The sequence below is a fragment of the Hypanus sabinus genome, chromosome 11 (assembly GCF_030144855.1).
Source record: "Hypanus sabinus isolate sHypSab1 chromosome 11, sHypSab1.hap1, whole genome shotgun sequence".
Classification (NCBI taxonomy): domain Eukaryota; kingdom Metazoa; phylum Chordata; class Chondrichthyes; order Myliobatiformes; family Dasyatidae; genus Hypanus; species Hypanus sabinus.
Window position 1 is genome coordinate 13,170,232 of NC_082716.1, and position 12,448 is coordinate 13,182,679.

At 45.5% G+C, this 12,448-nt stretch overlaps 1 protein-coding gene across 1 annotated transcript in view; it reads right to left on the bottom strand.

Annotated features, from left to right (window-relative positions):
• ak5 (adenylate kinase 5) overlaps nucleotides 1-9,046 on the bottom strand; it is a 62,278-nt gene extending 53,232 nt beyond the window's left edge. The window contains exons 1-2 of the mRNA XM_059985218.1: nucleotides 8,851-9,046; nucleotides 2,867-3,034 (exon numbers count right to left, since the gene is read on the bottom strand). Of these exons, the coding sequence (XP_059841201.1) occupies nucleotides 2,867-3,034; nucleotides 8,851-9,034 (352 nt within the window). The 5' untranslated portion in view covers nucleotides 9,035-9,046. The remainder of the gene's footprint in view (nucleotides 1-2,866; nucleotides 3,035-8,850) is intronic.
• Between the last annotated feature and the right edge of the window lie 3,402 nt (nucleotides 9,047-12,448).

A 12,448-nucleotide genomic window follows, 5' to 3' on the forward strand; every position in this document is an offset into this window, starting at 1 on the left:
AAAATCAACCTAACTCTTGCCTCCCACATAGCCCTCCATTTTGCTATCATCCATGTGCCTACCTAGAGTTTCTTTAATACCCCTAATGTATCTGCCTCTATCACCACCCCTGGCAGAGCATTCCACGCACCTACCACTCTCTGTGTAAAGAACTTAGCTCTGACATCCCCACTATACTTCCGCCCGATCACCCTAAAGTTATGCCTCCATTAATTAACCCTGGGAAAAAGTCTCTGGCTGTCCACTCTACCTATGCCTCTTATCACCTTGTACACCTCTATCAGGCCAACTCCCCTCCTCGTTTGCACCAAAGAGAAAAGCCCTAGCTCACTGAGACTTTTCCCATCAGGCATGCTCTCTAATCCAGAGAGCACCCTAGTAAACCTCCTCTGCATCCTCTCTGAAACTGCTATGTCCAGCTGTACAGCTGGTGTCGTAATAGGTCTACGTTAACCACTACACTACCGTGCAGACGCAGTGGCGGGCGCCTGTAATCCGGCTGCTCGGGGTGGAGGCTGTCGGATGGCTTGAAGCCAGGAGTTCTGGGCTGCTACAGGCTATGCTGATTGGATTTCATCAGGAAGTTGGACATTGGTATGGTGTCTCTGGAGGAATCCAGGTTGTTTAAAGTTCATACAACCTGCGAGCTGGTAATGATCAGGTGATCTACCTTGGTATTGCTGAATAAGGGATAAAGACTGCTCAAGGCTACAGGGAGAGATCTGGGAGCAGCCCAAGTGCTACTCCTGTCCATATACCTCCTCCCTCACCTCCATGCAGGGTGCCAAACAGTCCTTCCAGGCAACACTTCCCCTGTGAATCTGCTGGGGCCGTCTATTGTGTCCAGCGCTCCTAACGCAGCCTCCTCTACACTGGCGCAACCTGTCTTAAATTGGAGACTGTTTTGTCGGGCACCTTTGTTCCACTTGCCAAAAGCAGAACTTCCTGGTAGCCAGATATTTTAATTCTGATTCATATTCCCATTCTGACATGTTGGTCAATGGCCTCCTCTTGTGCCAAGATGAGGCCACCCTCAGGGTGGAGGAGCAAACCTTTTATTCCGTCAAGGTAACCTGATAGCATGAATATCAATTTCTCCTTCCAGTAAAAAAAAAATCCCCTTCCTATTCCCCACTCTGACTATTTATCTCTTCTCACCAGCCTATCACTTCCTGCTGGGTAATTCTTCTTCTTCCTTCTTCCCTTTCTCCCATGATCCTCTCTCCTCACCTTCTTCTCCAGCCCTTGATCTTTCCCAACCATCTGGCTTCACCTATCACCTTCCAGTAAGCCTCTTTCCCCTTCCCCTGCTATTTTATTCTGGCGTCTTCCCCCTTCCGTTTCAGTCCTGAAGAAGGGCCTTGGCCCAAAATGTAAACTGTTTATTCATTTCCACAGATGCTGCCTGGCCTGCTGATTTCCTCCAGCATCCTTTGGATTCCCATCATCTGTAGACTTTCTCCTGTTTAGGGAGAATTCCATGTCCTCAGCGCAGCACAAGATCAGACCCTTTGGCTCATAATGTCAGTGTCGCACAGGATACCAGTGTAAACTAATCCCATCTGCCTGCACGTGGTCCACATCCCTTCATTCCCTGCCTGTCCATGTGCTTGTGTGCTTACCTCTTAGACATTATAAAATCATGTTTTCTGTTTTTGGATTTCTGAGTTCCAGATTCCCAGAGTACTTGTATTTTTGTGAATGCAAGTACTCTTCAAAATAATGTCATGCCATCTTTCATAAGATTAGATAGATAGGGCCCTGACAATACTACTTCAGGAGTTTGCAGGGATTTGCTACGTCACCAAAGACACTTGCAAATTTCTACAGATTTAAAATAGAGAACATTCCAACTGGTTGCATCATCATCATCTGGTATGGAGGATCCGATGAACAGGATCCCAAGAGGTTTCTCAGCCAGACCCACCATGAACACAAACGTCCCAACCATTGAGAGCTTCTTCAAAAGATGGTTCCTCAAGAAGGTGGCAACCATTATTATTGACCCTCACCATCCAGGACGTGCACTCTTATTATTAATACCATCGAGAAGGATGTACAGGAGCCTGAGGAGCCCTATACACTCAGCGATTCAGGAACAGTTCTCTCCCCTCCACCATCAGACTTCTAAGTTCAACAGGGTCACTTGGAGGAAACTAATGCAGTCGTGGGGAGAAAGCACGATGTCCCTACAGACAGCTTCGGAATGAAAGTTCAAAGTACATTTATAATCAAAGCATGTTTACATTATACAACCTTGAGATTCATCTCCTAACAAGCAGCCACGAAACAAAGAAACCCAAAAGAACCCATTAACACCCAATGTGCTGAGGAATAAAACATCATGCAAAACAATAGTAGTAAACGGATAACATTCAGAACGAAAGTGAGTCCTTAGACATGAAGCACGGAGCAGGCCACAGCCCCAGCCTCAGTTCAGTGCCGAGCCGCAGAGCAGCAAATAGAACCAGTCCATCCCTTCTCCCTGGTCCCGACACCTTGCCTTTTCAATCTGGACGGATGTTTAAATCATCCAAACATTAGGTCGTTCCTCACTCTAGGACCCGGGCCCTGTCACTAGTCCATGATTACTACCTTGTTATTCCTTTTAATTGCACAATTTATTTATTTTTGCAATTTACAGACTTTGTCTTTCCACTGTATTGCATGTTAATCTGAATCTGATTAGTTTTGCACCTCTGATCTCTTGTCCTTAACCTCCACCCCCAATGGCAACAGCCTGTGAATTATCACTCATTTGAGACCCCTCTTCGTTTCGTCTGTTTCTACCATTTCCCTCAGTCTCCCAACTCCCTCATCTATCCTTGTCTCTCGGGCCCAAGAAAGGGTGGGGCAGCAAAGTTACCTATAAGTAGGATAATCCATGGGCGAGCTTTGGTAGGGTCGAACACTATGTACTCCTCGATAAGTTCGGCAGTTTCAGACAGATCTGTGTCGCTCTCGATAGACAACTGGTGAATTGGTGGCAAGCGATCGTAACGCCGATACGCAAAATTGGGACTCTCAGGCAGAACTATGGGCAAATGGAAGAAAAGTTCAAAGTAAATTTGTTATCAAAGTACATATCTGTTACTATATACTACCTGCAGATTCTCTTACTCGGAGGCATTTACGGGAAAAAATTAAATACAATAGAATTTATGGAAAGTTGCACGTAAACAAAGACTGACAAAAAAAACAATGTGCAAAAGAAGACAAACAGTGTAGATCAAAAAATACTGAGAATATAAGTTGTAAAGCGTCTTTGAAAGCGAGTCTTTGGCTGTGAAGTCAGTTAGCATTGAGATGAGTGAAGTTATCCACACTGGTTCAGGAGCCTGATGGTTGAAGAGTAATAACTGTTCCTGAACCTGGTGGTGTGGGACCTAAGGCTCCTGCACCTCCTTCCTGATGATAGTAACGAGAAGATGATAGTAACCTGGATTGTGCAGGTCTTTGATGTCAGACAGGAGCTACAGAGAGGTAATTCCCCCCAGCTTGAAGAAGACAGGTAACTGGGTAACTGTCAGGAGAAGGAGGGGAAACACATAGCCAGTGCAGAGTACACCTCTCAATAATAAGTATATAACTTTAAATACTATTGAGAGGGATGACTACTGGCGGGGGGGGGGGGGGGGGAGGAGAGGAGCTACAGTGACTGAGTCTGGTGCTGTGGCTCAGAAGAGCGGAGGGGTGAAGAGGTCTGCAGTGTTGATAGGAGATTCCTTAGCCAGAGGAACAGAGATGAGGTTCTGTTGGCGCGATAGAGTCACCCGGATAGTATGTTGCCTCCCTGATGCCAGGATCAGGGAGGTCTCAGATCATGTCCATGGTATTCTCCAGGATGAGGGTGAGCAGCCAGAAGTCTTGGTACATATTGGCACCAATGACATAGGCAGACAAGGTGAGTAGGTCTGAAGAGAGATTTTAGGGAGCTAAGTAGAAAGCTGAGAAACAGGACCTCCAGGGTAGTAATCTCTGGACTGCCGCCTGTGCCACATGCCGGTGAGGGTAAGAATAGGATTATTTGGCAGGACGAACTGGTGCAGGAGCAGGGGTTTGGAGATATGAATCATTGGGATCTCTTCTGGGGAAGGTATGACCTGTACCAAAGGTAGGGGTTACAACTGAACCCTAAGGGGTCCAATGTCCTTGCGGGCACGTTGGCTAGAGTTGTTCAGAAGGGTTTAAACTAATTTGGCAGGGAGTAGGAACTGGAGTGAGAGTGCTGAGGATGAGGTAGTTGGTTTACAAACAGAAGCAATGTGGAGTGAGACTCCTAGCAGGGAGAGACTGAAGACAGGGCAAAATAGCAGTCAACAGGATAGGTTGTAACATAAAAGGCAGACAAAATCGAAGGACAGAAGGCGTTATATTTGAATGCATGCTGTAAACGGAATAAGGTCAAATTGGCAAGTGTAAAGTTGTAGGCATCTCTACATCATAACTGAAAGAAGATGATAACTGGGAGTTTAATGTCCAAAGATACACATTGTATCGAAAGAACAGGCCGGAAGGCAGAGGGGTTGGCGTGGCTCCCCTGGTAAAAAATGAAATTATTTCATTAGAGATAGGTGAGATAGGGTTCAAAGATGTTGAATTGCTGTGGATAGAGCTAATGAACTGCAAGGGTAAAAACCATATAACCATATAACAATTACAGCACAGAAACAGGCCATCTCGGCCCTTCTAGTCCGTGCCGAACGCTTACTCTCACCTAGTCCCACCGATCTGCACTCAGCCCATAACCCTCCATTCCCTTCCATATACCTATCCAATTTTACTTTAAATTACAATATCGAACCTGCCTCTACCACTTCTACTGGAAGCTTGTTCCACACAGCTACCACTCTCTGAGTAAAGAAGTTCCCCCTCGTGTTACCCCTAAACTTTTGCCCCCTCTCAACTCATGTCCTCTTGTTTGAATCTCCCCTACTCTCAATGTAAAAAGCCTATCCACGTCAACTCTATCTATCCCCCTCATAATTTTAAATAGCTCTATCAAGACCCCCCCTCAACATTCTACACTCCAAAGAATAAAGGCCTAACTTGTTCAACCTTTCCCTGTAACGTAGGTGCTGAAACACAGGTAACATTCTAGTAAATCTTCTCTGTACTCTCTCTATCTTGTTGACATCTTTCCTATAATTCAGTGACCAGAACTGCACACAATTCTCCAAATTTGGCCTTACCAATACCTTGTACAATTTCAACATTACATCCCAAAAAGACCCTGATATGAGTTATGTACTGACCCCCAAACAGTAGTAAAGATGTGGTCTACTCTTACAGTAGGAGATAGAAAATGCGTGCCAAAAGGTCAATGTTACAATAGTCATGGGGGATTTCAATATGCAGTTGATTGGGAAAGCGAGGTTTGTGCAGGATTCCAGGAGGGGGAGTTTCTAGAGTGCCTACAAGATGGCTTTTTAGAGCAGTTCATGGTTGAGCCCACTAGGGGATTAGCTATTCTGGATTCAGTGTTGTGCAACGAACCTGAATTGATTAGAGAGCTTAAGGTAAAAGAAAACTTAGGAGCAAGTGATCATAATATGATTGATTTCACCCTGAAATTTGAGGAGGAGAAGCTAAAGTTAGATGTGTCAGTATTACAGTGGAGTAAAGGGAATTACAGAGGCATGAGAGAGGAGTTGGCCAGAATTGATTGGAAAAGAACATGGCAGGGGTGACAGCAGAGAAGCAATGGCTGAAATTTCTGGAAGCAATTTGAAAGGCACGGGATATATACATCCCAAAGAGGAAGAAGTATTCTAAAGGTAAGATGACACAACCATGGATAACAAGGGAAATCAAAACCAACATAAAAGCCAAAGAGAGAGCATGTAATAGAGCCAAGTGTGAAGTTACCATTACTAGGGAAACTGAAAGGTCTGAAGGTTGTTAAGTCACTTGGACCAGATAACGTGCACCCCAGGATTCTGAAAGAGCTGGCTGAAGAGATTGTGGAGGCATTAGGAATGATCTTTCAAGTACCACTAGTTTCTGGAATGGTTCTGGTAAACTGGAAAATTAAAAATGTTACTCCACTCTTCAAGAGGCCAGTCAGTCTATCCTCAGTGGTTGGGAATATGTTGGATTTGATGGTTGGGAATCTTGTCTGACAAATCTGATGCAATTCTTTGAAGAAATCGTAAGTAAGACAGACAACGGAGAATCGGTTGATGTTGTGTACTTAGATTTTCAGAAGGTTTTTAACAAGATGCCACACATGAGGTTGCTTAACAAGCTACAAACCCATGGTCTTACAGGAAAGATTCTAGAATGGATAAAACAGTGGCTGATTGGCAAGAGGCAAAAAGTGGGAATAAAGGGAATCTTTTCTGACTGGCTGCTGGTGACTAGTGGTGTTCCAGAGGGGTCTGTGTTGGGACCAATTCATTTTACATTACATGGCAATGATTTGGATGATGGGATTGATGGCTTTGTTGCCAAGTTTTCAGTCGATAAGAAGATAGATGGAGGAGCAGGTAGTTTGAGGAAATAGGAAGACTCCAGAAGGACTTAGACAGATTGGGAGAATTAGTAAAGAAATGGCAGATGGAATAGTGTTGGGAAGTGCATGATAGAAGAAATGAAAAGGGTTGACTACTTTACCTGTCGCTTTTTACCTTCCTGGCCACTGGTGTTGCCATAGCAGACCGCAATGCAACTTTTGAGCAAACACACTCTGCGTATAACAGATGGCCAATTGCTTTGCTAAAGTGCTTGACATTTTACAACTTTTTCAACTCTCTGACCTTCTCTTTCTCTCAGGGGATTTCCTGAGAGATCCCTAGATTTTAGGGGATCTAGGGATTAACTTTATTTGGCATGTACTAGGCATGTATTAGACAGTAACTGTGGTGTGTTGTCAGGGTGAGACATGCAACAAAATCAATATTCAACAATTATTAAAAATAAAGGATAATATAAAAATGTTAAAGGTTAAATGGCAGATAAGGAATAAAATCTGCATAAATACATAAATATCAGCATATATTTACAAAATACGCAGCATTATAAAAGCTGGATTTAAGTGTTTACAGTGCTGTGGAATGTAATGAGAGTGGTAATAGATAGAGGGGGTGGGGGGTGTAGCTAGAATGGTTGACCAGATTAACTGGTGGAAGAAACTTTTAAGATTGCATGAAGTTTTGGAATTAATAGCCCTGTAGCACTTTCCAGAAGGAAGCTTTTGGAAAAGGCAGTTTGCAGGATGGGTTGTGTTCACTCTCTCAATGGAACCAGAATAATATCACATTCGGCAAGCACTTTCTGTTATTGATAATTTATGAATTTTTATACTGAAGTTGCAAATATGATAATGCAGCCATTGTGAAGCATCAACGGGGCTTGGTCATAGGTATTTTATAATAGTTTGGGTTGGGGTTGGATGGAACAATAGTTTGAAACCCAATGTATCATACAGAACCGAGCTCACATAGAGAAATACAGCACAGTACAGGCCCTTCAACCACACTTTTGTGCCAACCTTTTAACCCACTCTAAAATCAATCTAGCCTTTTCCACCTACATAGCCCTATATTTCCCTATCATCCATCTGCTTATCCAAGAGCTTCCTAAATGTCCATAATGTAACTGGCTATACCACCACCCCTGGCAGGGCATTCCACACACCCACCACTCTCTGTGTAGAAAACTTACCTCTGTCATACGTTCTATACTTTATTCCAATTACCTTAAAATTATGTCTTCAGGTATTAGCCACTTCCACCCTGGGAACACTCTCTGGGTGTCCATTCTATCTATGCCTTTTATCATCTTTTACACCTCCATCAAGTAACCTCTCATCCTCCTTCACTCTCGAGAGATAAACTCTAACTTTCTCAACCTATCCTCATAAGACACACTCTCCAATTAAGGCAGTATCCTGGCAAATCTCCTCTGCACTGTCTCTAAAGCTTCAATGTCCTTTCTATAATGAGATGACAAGAATTGAACACAATATTCCAGTTCTGTGAAAATTCCCCAAATCCAGGAGAGATGAATGGGAGACACCAGAGACCACAGGTGCTGGAATCTGGAGCTATAATCTAGCTGTTGGAAGAGCTCAGTGGGTCAGGCAGTATCTGTGGAAAGATATTTCAGGTCGAGGCCCTTCATCTAGACAGAAAGGATTGCAATTCACTAGAGCAGAAATTGAATAATATGTTTTAATATCTCATGGGGGAAAAAAAGGTCCTCAGACAGAACAGCCCTCCCACAGTACTGCACTCAAACGCCAACTGTAGCAGAGTTGGCCTATTAGAGTGTGACTTGTTGACCAAGTAGGCAACAAACCTCAATTTCTATGTCTGATATTGGACAATTACCCGCTTCTTCCTCTCTCCTGGGACCCTTACTATCAGCAAAAGGTACGTAGCATGAGGGCAGGACTGTTAAGATGAGAAATAGCTTCTTTCCCCAGGCCACAAGACTACTGAATTCCCTTCCTCCAGTCAGGTCTCACCACATATGAAGTGGCAAAAGCGGTATACTGTTTATTTTTTAACACGCGTTGTAAGTCATCTGGAATATATTTTATTATTTGTTAATTTATTTCTGGTAATATTACTTACTTTCTGTGTTGTCTGTGGGTTACATGTACTATGTTGTGTGCCTTGGTTCAGAGGAAAGGTGTTTCGTTTGGTGGTATAAATGTATTCAGTTGAATTGCAATCAACTTGAACTTGAATTCACTGAATCTGGGGAATTTTCAGCAGTTGCATGCAGGGAGAGGGAGCTTTAAACTGAATGGGGAATGGAGCTCAGAGAGATAATAAATCAGCCATGGTCAAATGGGCTTGGTGGCCTAATTCTGTTCCTACATCTTATGGTCAAATCATTTACCATTCCTGAAGAGCGATCTCCGGTTCTGACAGCCATTGAGAGGGGGCAAGGCCCTCTTCTCCTGAGCAACGAAGGAGTCCCATCGTACTTTGTCTGGTCCACCGAGTTCCTTCACCTTCTTCAAGCAACCTTGCAGGAAGTCAACAGGGTCGTCAGGCCTGTGATACATCAACCCAGTGAGCATACTCTGCACGGGAGGAATCAGAAGATATTGCTGAATTAACAACACCAACACTAGAACTGCATTGGCAAACCACCTCTACATAAGTTAAAACAGAAAAGGTCAGTCAGCATCTGTGGAGAGAGGAACAACAGGTGAGTCCCTTCATCATAACTGGGTAGCAGAAAAAACAAGTTAGACGTAGAACACAGTATGGTCCTTCAGCCCAAGATGTTGTTCTGACCTTCCAACCTAACCCATAATTCATCTAACCCTTTCCTCCCACACAGCCCTCCATTTTCTTTCATCTATATGCCTATCCTAGAGTCTCTTAAATGTCTGTATTATATCTGCCTCTACCACCACCTCTGGCAGTACATTCCAGACAGCCAGCACTCTGTAAAAATACAACCTCTGGCATCTCCCTGGAACTGTTCTCCAATCACTTTATAAGGACGGCCTCTGGTATAGGCCGTTTCTGCCCTGGGGAAAAGTCCCTGCCTATCCAGGCTAACTATGTCTAGTCCTGACGAAGGGTCTCGGCCCGAAACGTTGACAGCGCTTCTCCCTATAGATGCTGCCTGGCCTGCTGCGTTCCACCAGCATTTTGTGTGTGTTGCTTAACTATGCCTCTTATCTTGTACACCTCGATCAAGTCGCCTCTCACCTTCCTTCATTCAAAAGAGAAAAGTCCTCGCTCGCTCAACCTCTCCTCATAAGACATGCTCTCTAAACCGGGCAGCATCCTAGTAAAGTTAATTTTCAGTTGAAGAGATGATGGGGAAGAAGGGATGTGTATAAAAAAAATGGGGAAATATCTTTGATGGGATGTGACTACATTCACTACTGTGGCAATTAGAATCAAACTTAGAATCAAAGTTCCTTTGTCTATCTCCCCCCTTCTCACTTGGATCCACCTAACACTGTTTTTCAAAGATTCAGTTTCAGATATGTTAATTCAAAGGTTCAAAGTACATTGTTTTAATCAAAGAATGTATAAGTTATACAACCTTGAGATTTGCTTGCTCACAGGTGGGCTCAAAGCAAGAAACCCGAAAGAACCCAATTAAACAAAAGAAAATAAAGACCAACACCCGATGCACAAGAGAGAAAAAGAGCACAAATCATGCAAACAATTGATGCAAACTACAACATTTTGAACCAAATTGATTCCTCAGATCCCATCTCCGGAGCAGCCTGGAGTAGGCCCAAAGCCTCAGTATCAGTCCATCATATTAGTGGGCATGAAGCACAGCAGCCAGGGCAGTCTTCATAGCCTCAGCACCATGGAGAGATGAGTGATCATTGTGGAGAACAAGAGAAATCGGCTCATACCTCAGATCCCAATACCCTGTCTTTCCAGTCCTTCAGGGCCAGTGTTTAAATTGACTGAACAGGTGATGCACCAATAACTCTCTCTGAGATGTGAAGGTGAGATATTGGCTTTTATTGACTGGAAGAAAGAACAAGCAGTAGTTGACCACCATACTACATCCTGGAGACTGAGGGCCAGGCTCAGGCCTCAATCGCCTTTATACCGGGGTCTGTGGGAGGAGCCACAGGAGCAGTCAGCAGGGGGCGTGTCCAGACAGGTATACGTAGTTCACCACATTCACCCCCCCCCCTTTGTTTTAAAAGAGAGTCCCCATGTGGCGAAGTTTCTTACAAGTATATTTACAGGTTAAGTCTATCAGGTGGTCGAATCTGTCGCTGTGATCTACGTAGCACCGGCTGTGATTGCACAGGTGCCGGTGGTGATTGCACCGGAGACGGTGGTTGTGCTGGTTCCGGACTAACTGGAGGTGTCAGCCCACTAGGCGTCAGTGATCCCTCATGCGTGCGCATATATCCCTGGAATATGCGCGTACGAGACGCCTGGTATAGGAGTGTCGTGAGGAGTCTGTGTAGGGCTCGGTGTGTGTGGTGTCACCTCGGGTACAGGGTTCATAGTTACTGTGGAGTGTTCGGGGTAGTGGTCTGCTGCTCCTGCAGGCGCCAGGTCGACCATGTCCTCCCGCCCATCAGGTAAGACCACGTAAGCATACTGGGGGTTCGCATGTAGAAGGTGAACCCTCTTGACCAGCGAGGAGCATTTATTGCTCCTCACATGTTTCCGGAGCAGCACTGGCCCTAGGGACGTCAGCCAAGCTGGAAGGGTGGTCCCAGTGACAGACTTCCTGGGAAAAGAGAATAGGCGCTCGTGAGGGGTGGCATTGGTGGACGTACATAACAGGGAACGGATAGAGTGGAGTGCCTTGGGGAGGACCTCCTGCCATCGAGAGACCGACAACCCTTTTGTCTTAAGGGCTAAAAGTGTGGCCTTGCAAACTGTGGCATTCTCCCTCGCCACCTATCCATTTCCCCGGGGATTATAACTCGTGGTCCGACTGGTAGCAATGCCCCTAGCCAGCAGGTACTGGCGCAGCTCGTCACTCATAAAGGAGGACCCTCTATCACTGTGGATATAGCAGGGATATCCGAACAGAGTGAAGAGTTGGCGCAGGGCTTTTATGACGGACGTGGTAGTGGTGTTGGGGCAGGGGATGGCAAAGGGGAACTGCGAGTACTCGTCAATAATGTTGAGAAAGTAGACATTGAGGTCGGTGGAGGGAAGGGGGCCCTTAAAGTCAACACTCAGTCGCTCAAAGGGGAGCGTGGCCTTGATAAGTTGCGCCTTTTCAGGACGGTAGAAGTGCGGTTTGCACTCAGCGCAGACTTGGCAGTCCTTGGTCATCGTCCTGATGTCCTCAAGGGAGTATGGCAGGTTCCGGGCTTTCACGAAATGGTAAAATCGGGTGACCCTCGGGTGGCAAAGATCTGCATGGAGCGCGTATAGCCGGTCGATCTGCATGCTGGCACACGCTCCCCAGGATAGGGCATCAGGGGGCTCATTGAGCCTTCCAGGCCGGTACAGGATATCATAGTTGTAGGTGGAGAGTTCTATTCTTCACCGCAAAATTTTATCATTTTTGATTTTGCCCTGCTGTTGGTTGCTGAACATGAATGCAACTGAGTGCTGGTCGGTCAGCAAGGTGAACCTTTTGCTGGCGAGATAGTGCCTCCAGTGCCTAATAGCTTCCACTATGGCCTGGGCTTCTTTCTCCACCGCGGAGTGCCGAATTTCACAGCCTTGAAGGGCACGAGAAAAGAATGCTACTGGCCTGCCTGCCTGATGGAGGGTAGAAGCAAGCGCGAAATTGGAGGCGTCACTCTCTACTTGGAAGGGAATGGTCTCGTCCACCGCATGCATCGTTGCTTTGGCAATGTCCCCTTTAATGCAGTTGAAGGCCGCGCGGGCCTCGGCAGAGAGGAGAAATGTGGTAGACTTGACCAGGGGGCGGGCCTTGTCTGCGTAATGGGAGACCCATTGGGCGTAATAGGAAAAGAAGCCCAGGCACTGTCTGAGGGCTTTGAGGGTGGTGGGAAGAGGGAGTTCTA